General features: G+C 43.3%; 1 protein-coding gene across 3 annotated transcripts; it reads right to left on the reverse strand.

Moving 5' to 3' along the window:
* Positions 1-215: 215 nt before the first annotated feature.
* On the reverse strand, positions 216-24,022 carry MTM1 (myotubularin 1). Of its 3 annotated transcripts, none has more exons than XM_039354694.1 (15): positions 23,883-24,022; positions 18,354-18,441; positions 18,133-18,205; positions 16,718-16,812; positions 14,855-14,965; positions 14,398-14,499; positions 13,771-13,854; positions 12,008-12,157; positions 10,337-10,525; positions 7,735-7,920; positions 7,389-7,595; positions 6,487-6,579; positions 5,293-5,406; positions 4,245-4,421; positions 216-2,470 (listed from the first exon to the last, which is right to left on the reverse strand). In XM_039354694.1, exons 2-15 carry the CDS (start codon positions 18,417-18,419, stop codon positions 2,285-2,287), a joined length of 1,833 nt encoding a protein of 610 aa, XP_039210628.1. In that variant the 5' UTR covers positions 18,420-18,441; positions 23,883-24,022; the 3' UTR covers positions 216-2,284. The 3 variants fall into 3 exon arrangements, with proteins under 3 accessions (XP_039210628.1, XP_039210625.1, XP_039210627.1); XM_039354691.1 differs by having other exon boundaries at positions 216-2,473; XM_039354693.1 differs by having other exon boundaries at positions 216-2,473; positions 18,354-18,444; positions 23,883-23,978.
* Between the last annotated feature and the right edge of the window lie 113 nt (positions 24,023-24,135).

Consider the following 24,135-nt stretch of genomic DNA (forward strand, 5'->3'; position numbering starts at 1 on the left):
GGCTTTGCATGTCAACGGTGACCCTTGTTGCCACTTTCCAAATCGGTAGACTTCAACTCCCATCGCCCCCAGCAAGGAATTAAGGGCAGCAGCCGCGCAAGGAATGCGTATCCTGGACCTTTCCCATCCTAAATCAGCAAATCCAGGGGACTGATGCCCTCCCCCCACCCCAAGCCAGTGTATAACTTACAGGAAAGAAATCAGAAAAAAAAAAATAAGTGATTTGATTTTTATTTCATATGAATTAAGCCAGTCTTTTTTTTTTAAATGAGCATTTTCACCAAGTTACATTTTTCCCCCAAACAACATTAAATTCTCTAGAAATCAAGACCCAGCAATGCCTTGGTGAAATGCAAGTAATGAAAAAGGCAAGGCATTTTAAACCCCTTTAGTTTAATTTCCTCCCCCAAACGGTTGACAGCTATAGTGTTTTACTTTGTAAAAACAAACGTGTCTTAATTCATTCACCCCAGTCCAAAGGAAACAAGTATTTCTTGTAGATTTACCACCAACACAAAATTTTAGGGTAGCAAGGAAAAAATGAGATGTCTTATAACTTTCAAGCAAGCAAATGACAGTTATGTTTGAGTCTGCGTAGCTTTTCGGTTTTCTGCTCTAACGTTTAAAATAGAATGATGGGTTACGTCTGAGTTTTTTGTGATTCAAGTTACATATTTCATTTCTCCAACTCGCTTCCCTTTAGCAAAGTACCCATTGATAGGTGCAATAAAACGTAGAAGACCAAAGCATCACCAAAGAATGATATTTTAGAGGACAAACATGAAAAAGGAAAATAATTCATGCTCTAGCTAGCTGAAATTACTAAGTATTTTAGTCTATCCCTGAAGAAATAGTGCAAATTTCTTAGTATACAATTTTATTCTATTAATGTGCTCCATTTACTCTTATACTGAAAATATACTATTCCTAAAATATTCCAATGTCCTCTAAAACTAAGAAATTTATAATATTTTGGAGTTTGACTTTAAACTTTAGAATCATATTATTTACACTTTACAGAAAAGACTTCCTATCCTTAATTTACACATTTATCCTATAATTTCTGCCTTATAATTTGCAGATCAAAACTTACATATGAAGTAATTTACACATGGTAACCCCCCCATCCCAATACTTTTAAAATAAATCATGTTAGCTACAAACTGTCCTCACAAATCCTATGTTTCAGTTGTTCTGAAATGACCAAATACCACTTTAAAAGTTTATATCCTAAGCAAAATAGGTATTAAAAGATCAAGTCACAGGGGTTGTGCTGATTATACAAGTGCTCAGTTAAGTTACGCTTTAAAAAGATTCCTGAAAGGAACAAATCATAAAATTTGACAGAAGACCAACACAATGACCAAAAAGGAAAAAAAAAAAAAGCCCCACCCTGCAAATTTTAAATGTAGGGATCGGACAACTTAGTGGACTCCAGATATTCCACACAATCTGTTGCTGCTAGCAATATTATCTGGGGCTAATAGCAATCAAAGTGCAAAGCATCAGGAGGAAAATTCCAAGTTGTTTTACCCCTGATTTAAGTTTTTTTTTCAGTGCACAAACTTTCTGCAAATTGTTTTAATGTATTTCAGGAAAGACAAATCTATTATAGAATGTCAGTCACACAGTTATGCTCACGCACACACGCACACATGCAACAAACACCTCCCTTCATTTCAAAAATTAAACGTTAATCTGCTCTGTAGATAAGGCTATCGCTTAACAGGCACACGTGTTCAGGAAAGTTTTCGGTTGCTGGTTGCTCGCTGTTGTGAATGCTGTCACCTTATGCATTAAAAATGGCCTCTGATCGGAGAATTGTTCCTTGAGGCCAGACTGTCTTGCAAGTGGTCTAGCTTTAAACTCTCCTCTCCAATCACCCGCATAGACGGGTGATTCAGAAGGTCCATGCTGACCCAGACGGAGATGCAGCTAAGCCTCAGCGAGGTAACACTCTGGAGATGGACAATGAAATCACGCTTCTTCCCCAAATGGCAATTAGTACTGAAACCGCTAGCTAAATATATTTGGATGCTCCAAAGTAAACGACAACAGAACAAAACAACGCTTTAGGATAGTGGGATAGCATGTTCCCCGGCGAAAGATTTCCAAAGGCACGTAAATCCACTTTTAAAAAGCTCCCCTGGTTTCAGATACTCTCCGCAGGGGCAAGCGTTCTGGAAGAAGCTTCAGATAAGGCATTGTAGTTTTCCTTTCGTGTCCCGCACATCTGAACGAGCACCGTTTTCGGATAAAAGAGTGACACTTCTCTCTTTCTCCTTCAAAAGTGAGTTTGCACATGCGACATCATCTGGGAGGAGGAGGAGGAGGAGGAGGAGGAGGAAGAGGAAGAGGAGGAGGAATTGGACAATTTGGGGTTGCTTGTGATTTGCAACTCTTCCAGCCGCTTCATGTAATCATCACGCAGGGCTAGAAGTTCCATGTAACGCTGTTCCACTGGGTTGGGCTGCTAAACAAAGTGAAAAGGTCTTAAAATGACAAGAGTTTGGCCATATACAACTCCCCCCCCCAGGAGAAACTGACTTCCCAACACTCCCAATGCATTTATTCCATGAATTTTGACAAGTAAGAAAAGGATAAAGGGCATTAACCAGGATACAGAGAGGGCTGCTTAACGGTGAACATGTTGCTGATTCCTGCTGTGATTTTCTGCCTTTTTTTTGAAAGCTTCAGCTTCTCAGTGAATCACATGATCATTAAGCGAATCTAGCTTTTGGCGATCACGGGATCCCAGGACGCTGCAATCCCCGTAGTAAATATATGCGAGCTGCCAAGGACCCAAATTTTGATCATCTGTGGGAATGCTGCAACGGTCATAAACAGGAGGACTGATGGTGATTTTTATTTTTTCAGTGCTGTTCTAACTTTGAACAGCTCACTAAGCAAATGGTTGTAAGCCAAGAACTAGCTGTAGTATCCTGGAATAAGCCAGGATGGTTCGGCGTATGCTGCCAAACTCAGGAATCTGGTTTGCGGCACCCCTTGCAAGGTAAACAAGAATGGAACAAAGGGAGGGGTTTACGTAAAACAAACCAGAAGTCGTACTAGAGGGAAGAGCGAATTGTGTACGAATTACAGATTGCACTGATTGGATTTTTCGAAGCATAACATCTCATTGGCCCTCTCTGCTTTCCCGTCCTTTAAATGAGAGTTTATCCAATACGCCTTTGCCCTCCCACCCTGAAGAAGCATAAAGGGGGCCTAAGGAATTCACCTGCCCTAAAAGGCTTAATGCTCCTAGTTCAAACATTCTTGGTCGCTACAGCCTTTGCCTAACGCTGTTTTTCTCCAGTAATCTCAGGTCTTGCTCTGCATCCCTTTCAAATTGCTCCTTTTGAGTCCCGCAAACATCTTCAGAACCAACATTAAGCCAGGAGGACACGCTGGCCTTTCTTCCCCGATGCCGGCCTGCTGTCAACAGCCTGAAAGGCCCATTGCAGGAAAGAAACAGCTGACTTTGTTCCGGCAGCTTTTTTCTCAAAAGCTGCCCTTGTTGAGTAGAGCAGCTCTTTTCTCCTTCAGCTCTGAGCCAAATTTTGAGAAGAAACGCCGCCCGTGGACCATCTTTTCCCACGGAGCAGATCCGCTTTCAAAAAGGTGTTACCCATCGAGTCACAAAAACAAGGGAAGAGCAACTTTAAGTCCACTTGGGGGTTCGATAGTGAAGTAAAAACTTGGCTTTTGCTTTACAAGCAGTCCTTGAGTTATGACGGCGCTCAGCAGCTTTTGGGAAATAGAATGGACCTTGAAAAAGCTGCTTATGACCCAATTCTAAGTTCTGAGGGCCGAGCCCCCCTTATAGCCAGGACCATCTGCAGCTGTTTGTAGCATCCCACGGCCACATGGCCGCATTTTACATTTTTGCTGGAAACTGGCCTTTACTTTTAGTTCCTAACCGGGAAAAAAAAAACACCCTTCTCGAGTGTTTGCTTAACGACCAGAGTGCTTGCTTAATTCCCCAATGTTCACTTATGACTGCCCCACTAAAAGGTCATAAATCGGACACAGTCACAAGGATGGGCTGCATTTTTAGCCGTTGATCCTGATCCTTAAAAAGGGCTGCCAGACCAGATATGGGACAGCAGAATAGAGAGAGACGGATGATGTGACTTGGCATATAACAGCTTTGTTAAGGGTGTGCTTGGTTAAAAAAAAAAAAAAGAGAGAGATTATAACTCTCTATGCCATATTTGCTTTTAAAGTCAGCGGAGAAGCTTTACCTGCTGCCTAATCCGTGGATTCCATCGAATGTAGTAATTAACCCAAAGCTCCAAGTGGCGCATGCTGGCGACTGGGTACAGCGCCCGGTTCAGTTCTTTCGTATAAAAGGGGTTGGTGTATTTTGACTTTGCACTGTTGATCAAGGACCACAGAGACAAGGTTTTCTCGCTCAGTTTCTGCAAGCAAAGAAACAAATCAGAACCGGTTTCAGGAACCACTGTCTGATGGAGCCAGGCTGCATGCACAGTTCACACGATGCTCGTCTTCCATCAGTATTTGGAGAATACATATTCAAAAACCCTCTTCAGATTCACACCATCTTGGTTAGTTGTAATAATAATATTAACATTTGTACGTATTTATATGTATGTATCTTAAGTGTTTTTTATGATGCACCCAGTCGGCCTAAATATGGGAACAAGCAATCCAAATTTAACACATATATGTATATAGCATGTATATATGTATGTTATGTATGTATATGGGTAGACAGATACTTTCTTTTGAGAGCAGGCAACAGAATTCCATTTTTAACGCGGGCCAGTGTGCTCACAGTAAAAAATGACAATAAAGATGATCTTATCTTGTAATTGTGTATGACTTGGCAACCCAATTCTAAGACGTATGCAAACAGGATATACATAGTCCTTGCTTAATGACTGCTCGCTTAATGACCAAAATTACCCATCCTCAAAGTTATATCTCCATACCCACATTGGCCACTGGCTTGCACGTATGACCAGCTACAGCGTCCTGCAACTCATACAGATGTTTTTTTAATGGATTTCCAGCAAAAAGCCCTGCCCGTTCATAATGACTCACTTCACAGCTTACAACAGGAATTGCAGATTCAATTGTGGTTGCTAAATGAGGATTAGCTGCATGTAGAAACATCCACCTGAACACCGTCCCCTTACATGGTATTTATGACTCCTCCTACCACTGTCCTATCACCCATTTCTTATCCCCCAAGTTGCTACTAGATCTGGACATGCAAGCAAACATGTAGTAGAGCTTCCATGTTGTATCACCAACATGTTAACTCACCTCTTTCTCTCTTATGGAATCACAGCTGTACAAAAATGTACCAAAGCGGCAGCTGTACAAATGATCCAGAATAGTAATCAAAAATTGTTCATTGAATTCGAAAGCTGTGGGAAACTAGAAAAAAAGAAACAGTAGGCAAAGTTTAGGATAAGATACAAAGTAATGTAAACAACCATTCTAAGTAGAATAGAGTCCAAATTATTTATCATTCGTGCTATTTCTGGTTTCCAAGTTATTTTCAAAGCTGCTTCAATGTTACATTTCACCACCCTCTATCATACAAACATATAGCTTCTAGCTGCTTGTATGAAGTACCTCAACAATAACCCAATTTCAGGCTGGTAACATTAAAAATAATTATGGGAATGTTAGAAATTAAAATTTTGTAATGATCCCTACAATGTATCTAAGGAGCCGTGGTGAGGCAGTGCTTAGAATGTAGTATTGCAGGGTAACGTACTGCTCACTGCCAGCAGTTCGATCCTGACCGGCTCAAGGTTGACTCAGCCTTCCGAGGTCACTAAAATGAGGACCCAGATTGTTGGAGGAGCAATTATGCCGACTCTGTAAACCGCTTAGAGAGGGCTGTAAAGCACTGTGAAGCGGTTTATAAGTGCTGGTGCTATTGCTAACTCTGCCCACTGCCAGAGGTTTGATCCTGATTGGCTCAAGGTTGACTCAGCCTTCCGTCCTTCTGGGTCGGTAAAATGAGGACCCAGATTGTTGGGGGCAATAAGCTGACTCTAAATTGCTTAAAGAGGGCTGTAAAGCATCGTGAGGTGGTATATAAGTGCTAGTGCTATTAAAAAAAAAACGCATTTGGGAAGTGCCTTCTTCATAGTGAAAAATTGGGTAGGCAACAAGGTCATTCTGAATTCCAGGTACTTCAGGTAGTCCTCAGGCTTCAACGATTTGTTTAGCAACTGTTTGAATTTATGATGGTGCTAAACGAAAGGGAGTAATGACTGCACCTCAAAGTTTCAGCCACTGCAATGCCCCTCCCCACAGCCAGGTGATCAAAATTGGGGTGTTTGGTGACTGGCTAGCATTTACGATTACATGGCAGGTCCCATATCTTGCTGTGTGGTGTTGTGTCCTCATACAGCGCCTAGATCCCAACCAGAAAACACACTAGTAACTTAAATTACAGCCGAGCCAATTAAATCTTCACCATTTTTAAGGAATGCAGCTTACCTGCTTGGACATTTGCCACACACAGTCAATAAACTGGAGGAAGATGGGGGACCGATCAGCATCCGCATGGTTTTTGTCTCCGTGACCAATTCTCTGAAGCGAAAAAGGAAGGAAAAACGAGATTGGCTCTAATCAAACGAGTTAGCTTTGCTTTAGAAGGAGAAAACTCTTTCACGGGCTTTTGTGAACAAACTGACTTCCCTTATACAGAATGAAGTAAAGGAAGAAACCCAGTTAAATTAGACTGAGTTTTTTTTTTCAGTATATCATTTTCTAACTGAAGTGGTTAAAAAAGTTATTTGTGATACATGTCACTTTTGGATGTTTGCAGTATATGGCAAGAGTCTTAAAATCAAAGTTTCAGGCAACAATACAACCAGAGGGAAAGAGCTCCACATGACTCTATAAAACAGGGGTCTCCAACTTGGCAACTTTACGACTTGTGGACTTCAACTCCCAGAATTCCTCAGCCAGGCGTGGTTGGGGACCCCTGCTGTAAAATGTTCTTTTATGAAAACATAAGCAAGACATCTATGGAGATTCTCAGTCATCCAGGTCATGGTTGTCCCAAAGGTGCTTTTTCAAAAGACAACTGGACTTTCTTGTTTTTTTCCAAAACAAAGTCCAGTTGCCTTTTGAAAAAAAAAAAAAGCATCTTTGGGAAAACAAAGACCACAAACACAAGAGCATCAGACTTGGCCTGCCATTGTGTCCACCTTTTCAATCTCAAAGCAATGTTGGCATTATCAGGCAGTTGACAAACGGCAGTTTAACGCAAGATATTTACTCACAATGCAGGCCACTAGGCTAACTGCATGGGCAACGTGTGCCGGTTTAAACGAGATTTAAACAAAACGGATTGAATCAGTTTTGAAAAATTGGGTAATTGTTTTGGTTCTTACCGAGGCAAACTTATGCCCAAAACTTATCCACTCCTTTTCCACCAAGACTTCAAAACCCACAATGGTGCGGTAGTAGCTGTCCAACATCAACATGGCCAGAGAGGTGAGCTGGGCGGTGCGGTCCCAACCATCGCTGCAATGTACCAAGACCGAACTCTTTCCGGAAGATACTTTGTCGGCCACCTGGATGGCGCCCGTTAAAACCAGCTGACAAGGAAGCAGGGAATGAAACTTGAGAGGGGTGGGGTAGGACCCGCCCCCCCTCTTGCTGGTTTAATTCAAGAACTCGGGACCCCAGGCCCACGTGGCATCGGCCTGCGGAAAGCCCGCCGAGCCTCCCCTGTACCTTGATATGTTCCAGCCAGTGGGTGGACTCCAAGCTTGACAGCCAGTGAGATTCCTCCACGTGAGGGTAGACGATGTCCTTGAGCTTTTTCAACGATTCCCGCATGACGTGAATGTTGTGGATATCTAGGAAGATGAGCTCAGCGTTGGGATAGGCATCCTCACTCTCATATCCACCACCAGTTGCCTTGGAGCAAGAGGAAGTGAGCGTTTTAGTTTCCTTCAGACAACCGTCGGCGTACATTCCCAACACAACTGGCAGGCTTGCAAAATAAATAAATAAATCCCAAGGGCTTAGATCAGGGGTCCTCAAACTTGGCCAGTTTAAGACTTGTGGACTTCAACTCCCAGAATTCTCCATGACTGACTGGCTGGGGAATTCTGGGAGTTGAAGTCCACAAGTCTTAAAAGTGGCCAAGTTTGAGAACCCCCGGCTTAGGTGATCTCGCTGTCCAAGCACAGGGCGAAATCGTCCTTCAGCTCTGATCAGATGCAAGCATCACCTTGGTGGGCTCCGATGCATCAATTAATATGGAACTTAATTAATTAATATTAATGTGGAACTTTGCAAGCATTGGTCTGGTTCAAAATTGCAACAGCACTGAGAAAAGTGGATTATGATGGGTCCTCACACTTAATGACTGTTGCAGCATTACAACAGTCATTAAGTGGTCAAAATTTGGGTATTTGCCAACCGGCCTGTATTTACGACGGCCGCAGCATCCCAGGATGACAGGATTGTTCTTGGTGAGCTAGTGACAAGCTAAATAAGCTGGATTTGCTTAACGACTGTGCGATTCACTTAACGACTGCTGTGATTTACTTCACAAGCAGGGCAAAAAAAAAATGCCATAAAATCAGGGGCATCTCATTTAACAACCGTCTTGCTTAACAATGGAAATCTTGCGTTGTAAGTTGAGAACTATCTGTAGTTATTTGTAGGCTACCTATCTGGGTGACTCTATGGTCCTTGAAATGCCTACATTAAAAGCATCCAAACATCCATATTCAAAAATTCCCCAAAGAGGAAGTGATGGCAAAGCCATTTCCTTCTACCTTGACAAAAACTGACTTTCTAACAGAGCCTGCGTGATGAAACACGATCATTTCTCCAGCGAGTACTGATTTAATCACAGCCTGAGGGTCCTCTAATCCCACCAGGAATCCAGGCTCCCCTAATCAAATATTTTTAAGTTTAAATGTCGGCATGAAGGTTGTTATTTTTCTTTGCCAAACAGACTTCATCAAAGTAAAAGGCATTACAAGAAAATAAAAGTTTTCATAACCTTTATCAACCAATCTAGCTGCTAAAACTGTTCCACGGGACTGGAGAACACAAGACAAGAAGTACGCATTGTGTGAAATTCCAAAAACCTCCAAGCAAAACTTTCCAAAATTATTTCCCAAATCAGACTTAAATCAGCCAAGTTATTTTATGACTTTGGGCCAGTCCCTCTCTTTTTGCTCAGCCAACTCACAGGGTTGTCGTTATGAGGAAAATAAGAGAAAGAAAGCATATTAGTTATATTTCCTGCCTTGGCTTGCTTTCAAGTAATAAAGATGGGATTAAAAACTCAAATAAATTTAGGTGAGAGCGCTTCTGAATCTCAACAGAATTCAAAACATGTGGCCCAGAAGCTGATATTCTCTGCCTTTCTGGAGAGAGTTAATTTTAACTGAGACAGTTAATTTTAGCTATGGAAGGGACTGAGTAATCCTGGGTGTGGCTGGAGAAACAACAAAGCAAAGGGAATAAGCAGGAGGGAAGGAATGCAGCCACTAGATTTCTCATAAACAAGAGGAAAAATTCTGCATTTCAGCTTACAAGCATTGAACTTTCCCCAAGTTTTAAGTCAAGATGACTTTTGAAAGAACGCTTTTATAAAGGGGTGATTTTCCAGGCCCAGTCTTGGATATGGCAAACAATGCAGACGGAACACAACAAGTATGCACACCCAAGTATACCTTTTAAATCAAATTTTCCCCGTGAATCCTTCTATTCCTTGAGAATGGGCAGGAACTGTTTGCTTCAGAAGTCATCTACCTCTTTAAAGAATTAGACAACTGAATGCTTTTATCCTCTGTGAGGATGCCAAAGCACTCTTGTTTTAAGCAAGCATTTAGCAACGGGGGAGGAAGATGAACTAGCCAATTAATTGATGGATGATTTTTTTTCCGGTGGCTTTATTGAAAGTTTTAGTCACTTGGAATTTACTGTGAATGTAAATAGGGTGGAGCTATTTCTTTAAATCTTGTTAGCAGGAAGTTGCACTCTTCCCACAGCCCAGCAGATTCTGGGGCTGTGGCGACACGATAGCAGCTTGGTCAACCGCTAATGTTGCCCAGGCAGGATAAAAGGGCTCCTTGCCTGTCAAACATCCAGGAAGCGTTTTTTCGAAGTCTCAAGCCGTTCCTCTCGTTAGCGCTTTCCAAATCTCTGGATGTATTTAAAAATGACCATTTTCAAAAGGCTGAGCCAAAAAACGCTCTTTGACTCAGCGTGCCTGGAGATCTCCAGAGGACCGGGAAGAGGACTAACCGCTGAGTTAAGCAGCATCACTGAAAAGGGCGTACGTCTCGACAGCAAGAGGATGGCTGCATACCTTATTAGCCACGGCATTGACGTTGGGCCTGGCGTCGAAGATGGTCAGTTTGGACAGCTGGCCGTTGGTTTCCCTTATGATTTCCAGATACCGTTCGTCATCTTTGTTCCTTTTCCCACCCATGCCCACAAGGGGCTGGCTGGAGCGGGTGATGACAGCCTGGGTCTCCGGATGGATCCAGGACAGCACCTAAGGGAGCAAGGCAAATATTCCCTCAGAGCCTGGCGGCTTTCCACAACATGCAGCTAGTCCTCAACTTAACGAGAGTTCATTTAGTGACCGTTACAAGCCACAACAGTCCCCTGGACTGCCAGGCGATCAAAGTGGTCAGTCCTAGAGGAAATCAACCTCGACTGCTCTTTAGAAGGCCAGATTCTGAAGTGGAAACTCAAGTACTCTGGCCACCGAATGAGAAGGAAGAACTCACTGGAGAAGGGCCTAATGCTGGGACAGATGGAGGGCAAGAGAAGAAGGGGACAACAGAGAATGAGGTGGCTGAATGGAGTCACTGAAATAGGAGGCGTGAGCTTAAATGGACTCCAGAAGATGGCAGAGGACAGGAAGGCCTGGAGGAACATTGTCCACGGGGTCGCGATGGGTAGGACACGACTTTGCAACTAACAACAACAATCAAGCTACAACGGCACTCCAAAAAGGGACTTACAGCTGCTTTTTTTACCCTTTTATGCAGCATCCCCACAGACATGTGATTAGCATTCGGATGCTGGACAACTGGTTCACATTTATGATGGTCGCGGTGTCCCTGGGGTCATGTGTTCCCCTCTGGTGAACCTTCTAACCAGCTGGGAAGCCAGACTCACTTAGCAACTGTGTCGAATGCTTCACTAACTGTGGCAAGAAAGGTCCTAAAAGGAGGCAAAACTCACTTAACAAATGTCTCACTTAACAACATAAATTCTGGGGCTCAATTGTGATTGTTAAGGATACCTGTGTATAATCGGGGAACGAAGCCCAAGATGGTGTTTCCTAGTCAGATGTGAAGGATCAGGGACCACACCTTAAATTCCAGTTAAGCTATACACAAGAACCTAGTCACCAATGGTTGGCATTAAATTGGCGCTAGATGAGAATGAATGGAATTGGGGGGGGGGGCTGGACAGGGATCCTTTATGGACATGTAACGATTCTAGGCTGATTCCTTTTTTTGACTTCCTTCCCCGGCTTCTGTTTGTCCATCTACATCCGGTCATGAAATGTCTGCAAGAAAACAGCCAAGCTCAAGAGAGCACCCAGGACCCCACAGTCCTCCTCCTCCTCTCCACAACCCCACCCCCTTCTAGCACTGATGATGTTGCCTAGTTGGGTCATGAAATGTCTGCAAGATAACAACCCAGCTCAGAGAGCACCCAGGACCCCTCAGTTCAACCCTGAGCTACAAAGACTCTGTTCTATTGTTTTCCAATTCTTGGTGCTGACAGGTCTCCGAAATAATCCTTGATAAAGTTATGAGGGATCAAAAGCATGGTACATTAAAATTTCCTTTAGCAATCCGTTATTAGCTAATGGAATAGTGAGCTGCAAGAGAGAAGAAAACTAACTCCGTTTTGATGTCATTCTTTCTGCGGAATGCTGAAAACGTAGGTTTTATTTGAGATCATTCTGCTGCACCCTTAACCACAGAGGTCCATCTTTATAGCCGACGTCACTTACCGGTATTCGACACCGGGATCGAAAAGCGGAGACCTTCTTGAGATCCTCGTCTGTGGCGTTATATGGCACCACCAGGAGCGATGGGTACGTGTCACAGAGTGCGTAGTGTTCGTTGAGAAAGGTGACCCTCCACTGGAGATTAGGCAAACTCTGCGAAAGAACCAAGAGGATCTTTGCAGGCTCTCTTGTCATAGGAACAAGATGACAATCAGCAAAGAGGAACAATTTGTGCATTATTTTGGTCACAGGGTGGCAACGACCCATCAATTTTCCACCAGTATCTCTACGGTTGGGGACCCAGAGTAACAGATGGGAGGTTTGAGACAAAACACCGGTGAGTTTTTCCTCCCTGTTTTTATTAATGTTATTGTAAAACGGTCAGTCCTAGAGGAGATCAACCCTGACTGCTCTTTAGAAGGCCAGATCCTGAAGTTGAAACTCAAGCACTTTGGCCACCTAATGAGAAGGAAGGACTCACTGGAGAAGAGCCTGATGCTGGGGAAGATGGAGGGCAAAAGAAGGGGACAACACAGAATGAGGTGGCTGGATGGAGTCCCTGAAGCAGGAGGTGTGAGCTTAAATGGACTCCAGAAGATGGTGGAGGATAGGAAGGCCTGGAGAAACGTTGTCCATGGGGTCGCGATGGGTAGGACACAACTTCGCAACTAACAACAACAATTGTAAGCCTGCTTGGCAACACCAGATATTTTTTTTCTGATTAGCTGATACCAGAATACATACAGGAGCGTCTGACATTCATTCTTGAAAAAAACAGAAACTCTTTTCTTCTACAGGAAAAAATATAATTTTTTTAAGACTTGCCCAAAAGAGTACTAAAAATAGCAATGGAGCGTAACCCCAGGGAAGCACCTTCCTCTACAACATGGGTGGGAAGTCAGATGTTCTGGGTGGAAGAGAGTTGCCGAATTTATTGCAAATTGCATACACTTTAAGGAGGGACTATAACCTCTCCTCCCTTTAGACTTGTCTTTGTTTATAAATCAGCAAAACCCATTTGTGCTCCAGTGCTGGTTTCCAGTTTAAAGGAATTCAAAATTTCTCCAACGTCTGCCTACAACTCCCAGGTTCCCTGACCATTCATAAGGCTGGCGGGACCTGGTGGGAATTGTAGCTCAGTAACATCTGGCAAGCCAATATCCTCCTTTTGTATTTTAAATATTTATTACAAATTTAAGAATAAATGACATTGGAGAAGCTTCCGTACTCAGACAGTAAAGCTAATCACTCAAGACAAGATGACCTTACAGGTCTCTAGACAAAGTCCTTTTCTTTAATTTCTCCTTCGTAACAAATGGGATGAATAAAATGGATAACACCCATCTCTTTACATGTAAGAATTGCTTGGCACAGTGAGATGGGCAGCATATAAATTTAATAAATAAATAAACCGGCGTATTTGCTGATCTGAATTCTCGCTTGTCTTCAAGCCTGAACCAAATGTTTTACCTCTATAACACATACCAGGTTAAAAAAAAAAAAAGAACAACGTAATACAGAACGTCAAGGTTTTATTTTATAAAAATCTGTTCCAGATGACGCGCAGACATCTACCTTCCTAATCATTTATCCATCCCACTTCACTTGCTTGATTTTGTCGTATCTTAAAAACAAAAAATAACACGCTGCCTATTTTCTGTTCTCTCAGTTCAATTTGGCCACAGAAGAGAAAGAAAATATACAGAAAACCTGAAAAACGAGGGTAGAGGAATGCAACGGAGAAGAGAAAAAAAAAATGAGCTTACATGTCTTCTGTATTCAACCATAGGATTGTAAACCAGCCAGCCACTTTCAGCAAACTTCTCTTCATTCAGGAAAGCAAAGAAAGGCTGGAAGGATAACAAGAAAAATTAGAAAATGGAATGCCAGGGGGAAAAAAAGAGCAGATTCAAGATGCCAAACAATCTGCTTGACCTACATTCTTCTTTACACAAAAGGGTTAACTTTCCCAATGGAAACGTGTTTTTATTTTATTCAAGAGAAACATACAGCCAAAGAGAATTTACCTTTTAAAGGAGAGAACCTTGTGAGTTTGAAGAATGTCACAAAACATTGACAAGAGCCAAAACAAAAAGGAAATTACATCCTTTAGGAAGAGAAGTCATTCCCCCCCCCCACCTCAGGTAAGAGGCCTGAACTCAACCATTAACTTTGAACTAGTATGCACCTACTAGTAAACACCCTAACGAATCCAGGAAAAATACCGTATTCCCTTTATCCTTGCCATTTTTAAATGTTTTTAGTTGTACACAACACTGTCAGAACAGGCAGCAAAGCTAAGAGTCAAGTGTGAAAACAATTCCCAAATTTGCTTTTATGTACTGTAGGCAAACCACACACCCCCCCCCCGCAATAAATTCAAAAGAGTTTACCAAGTTATGCGACTGTGGAAAAGCGTATTTTGTCAGGAGCTCGAATATATCTCTTCTGCTGTGACCTTCTTGTTTCAAAGCAAAGCGTAAATTCCTCATATCCTACAATTTAAAACAAACCCACACATATTTTTTTTTAAAAAAAACCCAAAATAAAAACGAATGCATGCAGTCAAGAATTAATGTTAGGTTAATTTGCACTAGCAGTTTTCTGAACTGAAAAGTGAGGTTTTAAGTCAGAGATGGGCAACGTAGCCCTTTCTTTCACAATATCTACTTGTCTAACTGCAGACTTTGGTCCTACCAAGAACATGGGGTGCCACCCTTTCTGCTTTTAAGAACTCTATTCAAATTCAGCCCAACCCACCTCACAGGTTGTGGCGAAAATCCTTATTTTCAATTCTCTTGGTTACGTTATCTCATGTAAGAAAGTATCAACGTTATTTTGATGTCTCACCTTACAGGTAATATCTAATCCGTACGAATTCTCTCCTCTGCTCGAAGCGCCCCCCATTTTCTCAATCCTTGAAATAACCCCCAAAGGCACGTCTAATACCACTATTGGATCCTGAATAGATAAAAAGGTCAAGATCACGTTAAAAGAGGATTCTTAACAGATTGCATTTCCGTACCTCTATTTGTCATAAAACACTTTGTATCTTGAAAGCTAACAAAGGTATCAATTTAGTGGGATGGACGCTGTCAGATTAAAAAAAAACAAAAACAGCCTTAATGGGCCACTGAGGCAAGAAGCATCAGTATAAAACAGCCGTCAACATGAAGCATTTAATAAATATCTACTAAATTGCTACTTACTGCAACTATAACAATCCCAGGAAATTTCAAGAGACCTGACCTTTAAAAAATTAAAATTCTGCCCTGTATCTCAGCTAGCACTCTAGTCATCAGAGGAGGATATAAAAAGAGAAACGCATGCAGTCCCCAGCTTATGACTAGTTGGTGAGTGTTTGACGTTACAACGGATCTTCCTAGAGCTACTTACAACCCCGATTCAAAACGCGATCCTGTGACAGCATTTAGGGAGCTTGGCAACCATGTATGTGATTTTTGCTGGAAATGGACACTTATGTCTGGTTTCTGGCAAAAAAAAGCCTTAGTGAATTGGTTCGCTTATCAACTGCAGCATTTGCTTAACGACTGCGGCGTTTTCCTTTACATTCCCTGCAAAAAAGCTCAGAAAACTGGCCAGGATCATGGGATGACCTGCTTAATGACCAGAACGACTAAGCGGTGGGCTCCATTATGATTGTAAGTCGAGGATTAGTTGTACAGCTTTCAGAATTCAAGAAAAACAGAGGGTGGGTGAGAGTCCCTTGGGCTGGACAATACATTGGACTATTCCATTCTTTGCTTTGGCCAGGAGACCGCAAAGGGACTCGTGACTCACAGCTTCAGAGATAGCATCAGGCTAAAAAACCTGGTCTCCAGAGCCCTTAATCTGTTTTGCAATCCTGATGCACTTGTGGGCAAGTAAAAACACATGTCTAAAGCCCTGGATTGAAAGGGAGAATTTGGCTTAAAAGCATCTGGTGCACAGCTAGAGAATCTTGTTTTCCATCCAGTTACCAGGCTGAGCTAACTTCCTTCCAGGGAAGAAAACAAGCCATCGATTCCTACTCCGTTCAGATCACTGGAGGTGGACAGAATAGCAAAATAATAGGGTTGGAAGGGACCTTGGAGGTCTTCTAGTCCAACCCCCTGCTCAAGCAGGAGACCCTATACCATTTCAGATGAATGAATGTCTTCTTAAAAACCTTCAGTGATGGAGCACCCACAACTTATGGAGGGAAGCCGTTCTCCTTGATTCTTCTGCCTTTTGGTGCTTTGGAAAATAGTTTGACCCTATGACTCTTTGTAGCAGCTCCTCAAATATTGGAACACTGCTATCATGTCACCCCAGTCCTTCTTTTCACTAGACATACCCAATTCCTGCAACCCTTCTTTATATGTTTTAGCCTCCAGTCCCCTAATCATCTTTGTTGCTCTTCTCTGCACTCTTTCTAGTCTGAACCTCTTTTTTTTATATTGTGGCAACTAAAACTGGACGCTGTATTTCAAGTATGGCCTTACCAAGGCATTATAAAGTGGTCTTAACACTTCATGTGATCTTGATTCTATCCCTCTGTTAGTGCAGCCTAGGACTGCCTTATGAACACACCTGTCATAATTCTGAATCTGACAACAGCAGGTACCAACTACCTCGCCAACTGCAAAATGCCACTCAGCCGAGGTCAACCTGGCAGAGAAGCCATCCCAGCAGTTGCCTCCAACACACAGCAGGCCCGTAAAGTTTGCTTACCGATTCCACGCTTCTCAAATAGAGTCTGTAGTTTGTGATGCAGACTCTCCCTTTAACAGGACCGTTGAAGGGACACATGTAAATGACTTCCTTGTCTGTGAAAGAAAGAGCAGCTTTGCACTTAAAATACGGCAAGGCAATCGAGACAATAACATGAGATTAAAAAAAAGGCAGAGATTACTGGGGAACCCAGAAGTGAAATGAACTACCATTAACGGAGGATCTTGTGTTGTGCGACTGGAGTGTAGTTCGGATAACCTTTTCACAGCTGAAAAGGCAAGCACGCACAGACATTTTTTTTTAAAGAAAAATGTGAAATTCCTCTTTGTTACTAAAGCATAGTAGAATTTTCTGAATTTGCCTTTGAAATTCTAAAAAGGCCCATTTCTCCAGCAGCACTGATTAGCAGAGGACGTATGGAAAGGCTCGAATGCTATTGTGGCAGATAAAATGAAAGTAAAACTGTAAATATGCTTGTGAGTTTTAGGGAGAAGACATAAATTTAGTTACTTCTGGATCCCTGGCCAAATGAAAGGGATTTTGTGCGACTCTTGAGGAAAACCTAACCCTCTTTTGACTATAGTGAAGGATCGACAAGATCCTTTCGAAATGGATCCCTCTCCACCCAAAGTGACTCTGAATATGCTCCAAACACGCAACAAATGCAACAAAAGCAGAGCAATCTAGCTGAATGGTTATTTCTGAGCTATACCAGGGAGCTATAAGATTCAGGCATGTTATCCTTAGACAGCACATCGCTTTATTCTTTCTGAAATAAGCAACTTGGGTTTGGGAGCGAGTGGTTACAAGTAGCCCTCAGCTTACGACCAGAATTTTCGGTTGCTAAGCACGGCAGCCGTTAAGTGAGTTGCGTTCAATTTTATGACTTTTTTTTTTGCTGCTGTTGTTAGGCGAATCGCAAGTCTGTTAAGCCAGTGGTTCTCAACCTGTGGGTCGGGACCCCATTTGGGGTCGAACGACCATTTCACGGGGGTCGCCAAACAAGGCTGTCCGCCATTTTTTCCCCCTTTTCTTTGGCCACGCCCCTGGCACCCGGTGATGTATAAGTGGTTGGGGGTCACCACAACATGGGAAACTGTATTATGGGGTCGCGGCATTAGAAAGGTTGAGAACCACTGTGTTAAGCAAATCCCGCTTTCCCCACTACTGGCTTTGCTTGTCAGAAGCTGCCTGGGAAGGTCACAAATAATGAGCTATGATGCTGTAATTGTCATAAACACCGGCTGGCTGCCGAGCGCCTAATTTCTGATCCCCTGACTGGGGATGCTGTGACGGTTGTAAGTGTGAGGACTGTTTGTAAGACACTTTTTTCCCATTGCTGTGGTAATGCTGAGCAGGTGCTGAACGGTTGTAAGCCGAGGTCTACCTGTGCACCCTATGGACTCTGTGTTTACCTGTGACTCTAGTTTCCCCTGGCAGACGAGGAATTTCTTCACTGTGTTCCCAGTTAGTTCTGTCTTTCACGGGCTGAGAGGGAGAAATAACAAGGTCAACATCGGGATTTTTGCTTTGAGGGCAAGATCCCACAGGTGTAAACCGCACAGAGCAGTTCTGACAGCAACTTGTTAACACTGAACAAATATCTCATCTCAAAGAAGCCCGGGAAGACACTCACTTTTTTAATGGAGGCACTTTCCAAAGAGTTTGAGTTGCACCGAGGTGTTGAGGAAGAGGAGGCCATGCTGGAGAATGGCGGGGAAACTCTGCTGAGAAAGGAGCCACGGTAAGAGGTCAAATCAAATCTCTCTTAGGGACATATAGACCCAACCCAGAGGAGACATTGATTTTAGTTGGACCACACACACCAGCAATTTCAAACAGGGGTTCCCCTTTACAACATTTTATAGGGGAACAGAAGGCTGACAAAAATAATGGGGACAAAAGCTGTTGCTCCTCTCCTAAGTGTCCCTTTCTCCTCCTAAAAAAGATACTTGGGAAAATTAAATGTTTAGTTTCAATACAGGGTGTCAGCCAGGCCAGTGCAAAATGGGAGGCAAAACGGAAGCTGAGCCAATTTCTATTAGATGAAAGGAGGTTAAAAAGACAGAAAGTTTTTAACTTAGTGAAAAGATACCAGGAAAAAAAAAAATCTGTTGTCAGCACCAAACCATGTTTGCAAATTAAATGCTCCGTCCCAAAAAAGGAAAAGAATGAAATGCTCTGTCCCAAAAAAATAAATGGAAATTACGGGACTAAATTGGAAGTGTGGCAAATGTTGATAAAGCTGCCCAATTGCGATGCCATTTATGACTGATGGCTTGAACGAAGAGTAATTTCTCTCCCTGGCTACAAAGCCATTGTTGTAAGTTGAGGACTCTCTGTATTGCATTCATTAGCTTTCCCCTACAACAGCTGAGCAGCAGAAATCAATGTGCTCAGGTAGAGAAAAACCTTCTAGCATTAGCACAGTGTGGGGACACAATGCAGGTCCCAAATTGGTGCAGACCGAACTTGTGCAGTCCGTGGAGTCTAAGGGAGTTGCAGGCGCTGCAAACATAAAGCATTGCATTAATTCAGGGAATAGCTCCGGAAAGCAAAAATGAGGATGCTGTCAAAATGTTCTGGAATATAAAGCAGCCCTTCACGCAGACGAAAGTTGCATTGCCACTGATAAAACACACACACACACACGCACACGCACACAAAAATTGTGCCCAGTGAGACCTCTTTATCGGCTTGGCAAGATCTGCACGGGAGGGCTGGCCCATCTTTTTAGGATGAATGTGTGGTTATGCCTCGGAAACGCAACTCTCCCTGGGATTGTCAATCAGGAGCCAAACAATGTAGGGGCATAAAATCAAACAGTCTATACGTGATGTGTCGGGAATGGTACCAACCTCCAATTTTCCGTGTGAACATCTTAGGGAGAAAATTAGACAATTAAGAGATATCAAAGAGCCCAAAACAAGGAGACAGATGCCATATCTTTCAGGTTTAGAGGCTGGGGGGGGGGGAGGTTTGTTCCCCGAAAACCAGCTCTCTCCTAAGACCTATGATCAGGGAGAGGTGTCGGGCTGAAATAATTTCAGGAAAAACAGAGCCAGCCTCCAGTTTGAATACCGTCCTGACTGCTGTGACCTTATTTCATTTCTGCTCTTTTTCCCCCCCCTCAGCAGTTCTCTACATAATGAAACTGAAACCCAAAAGAGGGAAGAGAGAATAACTTTCCCTCTTCGAATTCATGTTCTCCTATGATGGCTGCCACTTTTTTTGGGGGGGGGAGGGAAGAGGGGGATAAAGGACACTAGAATAATCTGGAACTGACACTGCGCTGTTCTCCAATTTCTGAAATAATACCTTTTAGATTTTTAATAAGGGGATGTGTGGCTTGCTTGGCGATTCATATATACAAAATAGTTCTTAACTTAACCCCCCCCCATCCTTCGTTTGGTGACCATTCAAAGTTACAACAGCTCTGAAAAAAGGGACTTATGACCTTGCATTTATAACCATTGCAGTGTCCCCAAAATTATAAGATCAAAATTCAAATGCTTGGCAATTGGCCTGTGTTTGCGAGGGTTGCAGCCTCCCAGAGTCACGTGACCTCCGTTTGTGACAGCCTGGTTTGCTTAATGGCTACACAATTCCCTTAACAATGGCAAGGATTTGCTGAACAACAATGGCCCCCCAAAACAGTCATAAAATGGGGCTTGATTCACTTTGCAACCAGCTTTCTTAGCGATGGAAATCCTGGCCCCCTATTGTGTTCGTAAGTTGAGGACTACCTGCATTTTGTTATCGGCACAGTGACTGTTTCCAGAACACCATTTAAAATTCGTAGACTTAGCGGCCGTGTTTCTTGCTTCCACCGTCCCTATTTTTAGGTGCAGAGTCCTCTTCTAAGACATTTCTGGCTCAGAGAAACAAACGCTGTGTTCGAAGATTTGTCTATAATTGAGCCTATATTAAGCGTATGTGGACTGAGATCAGGGATGACTCTGAGTTAATTATAGTAAGAAAGCTAACCGCTGCAGGCTGGCTTATCTGGAAGTGAGTAGGATAGAACCATGTCAAATAAATAAATAAAGGGGTTACTGGATGCTTTTTCACACAGATTTTGCAGAAGCTCCTACTTCAGTGGTTAAAAGCAAGGCTCAACCCCACAGGCTTTCTTTCCAGTAACTTGAGCATTATTCTGCAAGGGAGATGGCATTGATTAAAGACTATCCAATAAAAAGGAAGGAAAGCCCTTGCATGTCCAGAAAATGTTCTCTTTTCAAGGAGAAAACTAAGAAGTGTGCTTCTTATGGGTGTATTTTCAACTGTTAAAACAAAACTTATGGGTGTATTTTCAACTATTAAAACAAAATGGGATTTTTCTCGGCATGCAGTCCTAAAACACTAGCGCACAAAAGCATTCTACCGGAAGCTGAACGTAAATAACAGATCAGTAAATCCTTTTGATTTTGATAACTGCAGCCGAAAACTGCCTGAAGGCCTGGTAAATAAAATAAAAGTTTGAGCGAGCCTTTTTTTGCCTCCTCAAAATAGCATTTTAGCAACTCCAAGGGAGTGCTTGTCCCTTCCTGTGCTCTGTTGTTTAAAACACAGCCATGTTTTTCATCCTGGCATTTTTTTTTGTTTTGGATATCAAGTTACCTCCCCCAAGAAACAAAACATTGTAGAGTAAAAACAGAAGAAGCTGAAGCTACCACACCAGCCTGCGTATAGTAATTATGTCTTAGTAAACTTTACTCTGAAAGGTCTAAGAACAACACTTGCTTTGACTTGGCTTGCAAGTTGTGGAGACCACAGCATAACAACTACTTGGAAAGATGGCCCTGTATGAGAACAAACACACACACAAACACACACACATACACTTGGAAACTAGTCAGGCACATAGACCATTCATGCTGTCTGACTATCTCCTTGGAGGCAGAAATACTGAGATAGTATCAATGCTACAGGAATATAATATAGTGTCAATGCTACAGGAATATTATACGATGTATTAATTTCAAATGCAGCTACATTGATGTCATCATAAATACACAAGAAAGCAAACAAAGTAAGAACACTGTGAGTCATTCTAACACCACAGCATTCCTAAGTACAGAAGTTCACTCCCTCCACACAGCTTAATTTCCAATGCTGAATCACTCAGGAACACAATCTCACAACACTGCTTTCCATCATACCTCTTCAGGCTTAGATTCCTTGCCTCCTTCATCTTTACGGAAAATGCGAGAGGGAACACAAGCACAAGCATATGGATGCAATCTACACCCTCTCCAAGACTAATGAAAGTATACAAGAAAAACCACGCTGAGGATCCTTTCGGCACAGATTTCACGGCAATAGCACGCTGCCCTCTTATCACAGGGAGGCAAGCCCCAAAACCAAACAAGTCAAAGAGCAGAGCAGAAACTCTACATGTAGGGTGGATCCATATAAAATTTCATTCATATAAAAGAAAGATAGCCTGGGTCCACGTTCATGGCTGCAGTTTACCAGTTAGATTACAACAACTTGCCTCCAGAAGTTGTGGATGCTCTAACACTGGAGGATTTTGAGAAGAGATCGGACAACCATTTGTCTGAAATGGTGTAGACCAGGGGTAGGCAACCTTGGCTCTTTTATGACTGGTGGACTTCAACTCCCAGAATTCCTGAGCCAGCATGGCTCAGCTTGGAAACTCTCCCTTTCCCCTCAGCATGGCTGTCTCAGGGATTCTGAGAGTTGAAGTCCATGAGTCATAAAAGAGCCAAGGTTTCCTACCCCTGGTGTAGACTTTCCTGCCTGAGCAGGGGGTTGGACTAAATGACCTCCAAGGTCCCTTCCAACTTTTGTTATTCTGCCCAACTGGGCACTTTGACTCAATTAGAAAAAAAAGGAACACGTGAAGCAACTCTTGTGCGCTATGAGATGGAGAGATGCAGATTAAGGATGCGTACCAGATTTATTTTATTTATTTTACATGCCACCCATCCTTCTGTCGAGTGACTCTGACATCGTTGTTAATATTTTTCAATATTTGCTGTATTAAAAGAGTTAAAAAGGACGTCTTTGAGACCCCCACTGCATCTCACCATGGTGACCTGGGATATTCAATATGGTTTTTTTTTTTCTGTCCCAACACGGGTGCAAAATCATTTTGTCTCCCAGGACCCCCGAGAGGGTCTTGGAGGGGTCTCCCCTCAGGCCTCTCTTTGGGAAGCATCGTCCTAAGTAAGATGTATACAGGCAGTCCTCGGCTTACGACCACAACTTGGCCCCAAATCTATGTCGCTAAGTGAGTTGTGCCCCATTTTACGATCATTCTTGCCAGGGCTGTTAAGCAAATCAACGCAGTTGTTAAATTAGTCCCATTAATGGCTTCCCCATTGACTTTGCTGGTCAGAAAGTCGCAAAAGGGAGGATCACGTGACATTCCCCCCCCCGGGACACTGCAACCGTCATAAATGCGACTCAGTTGCCAAGCATCTGAATTTTGATCACGTGACCGCGGGGATGGCTGCAACGGTCATAAGTGAGAGAAACGGCCCAAATGTTTTCAGCGCCGTTGTAACTTTGAATGGTCCCTAAACGAACTGTTGTAAGTCGAGGACTCCCTGTATAAGGAATGAATCTATCTATCTATCATCTATCTATTTATCATCTCTCTCTCTCTCTCTCTCTCTCTCTCTCTCTCTCTATCTATATATATCTCCACCTATTTAGTTCTCTTTCTATTTAATCTCTATCTTCTATCTCTCTTTCTAATTTCTCTCTATTTAATCTCTATCATTTTTCTAATTTCTATGTTTAATATCTATCTATATCTACATTCTATCTGTCTGTCTATCTATCCATACACAGACCACACATATACACATACATACACACACACATACATACATACATACATACATACATACATACATATATAAACATTATTTTGCAAAGCAACAGACCCCCGCCCCCATTTCTTGTGAGCCCGTCCTCCCTGCCTTTGGACAGGTAGCGCCTCAGAGAAAGGCGAAGCCCCCCCCCCCGAGAGGCTGGCTTTCTCCTTGCGGGGAGCCGCCCCCCCCCCGGCGGCCTGCCCGGCTTCTGCCCCCTTGCCAGGACTCCCCCACCCCAAAAGCCTCCCACGGCGGCCCCCTCTGCCTCTCCCCCCGGGGTAGGCCGGGCCCGCGGTCCCGCCGAGGCGCCCACTCACCCGCTGCTCCGCCGGCGGCCGCCTCAGCCTCACCGACGCCCCCTTCCCCGCCGCCGCCGTGGGCCTCGGTCACGTGACGGCGGCTGACAGGAAGCCGCCGCCGAGCTCAGGGAGCGAACGGGCAAGCCGAGCGCCGCGCGCGGAGCACGCCGGGAGATGAAGTTCTCCGCCGGCCGGAAAAGGCGCTCGGCGCCCTCGCGCGGGGAGCGCTGGGAATTGTAGTTCGCCTCGCGCTCCCTCCGCTACGAGGCGG

The sequence above is a fragment of the Crotalus tigris genome, unplaced genomic scaffold (assembly GCF_016545835.1).
Source record: "Crotalus tigris isolate CLP2741 ecotype Arizona unplaced genomic scaffold, ASM1654583v1 scf7180000018585.330925593:3314079, whole genome shotgun sequence".
Taxonomy (NCBI): Eukaryota; Metazoa; Chordata; class Lepidosauria; order Squamata; family Viperidae; genus Crotalus; species Crotalus tigris.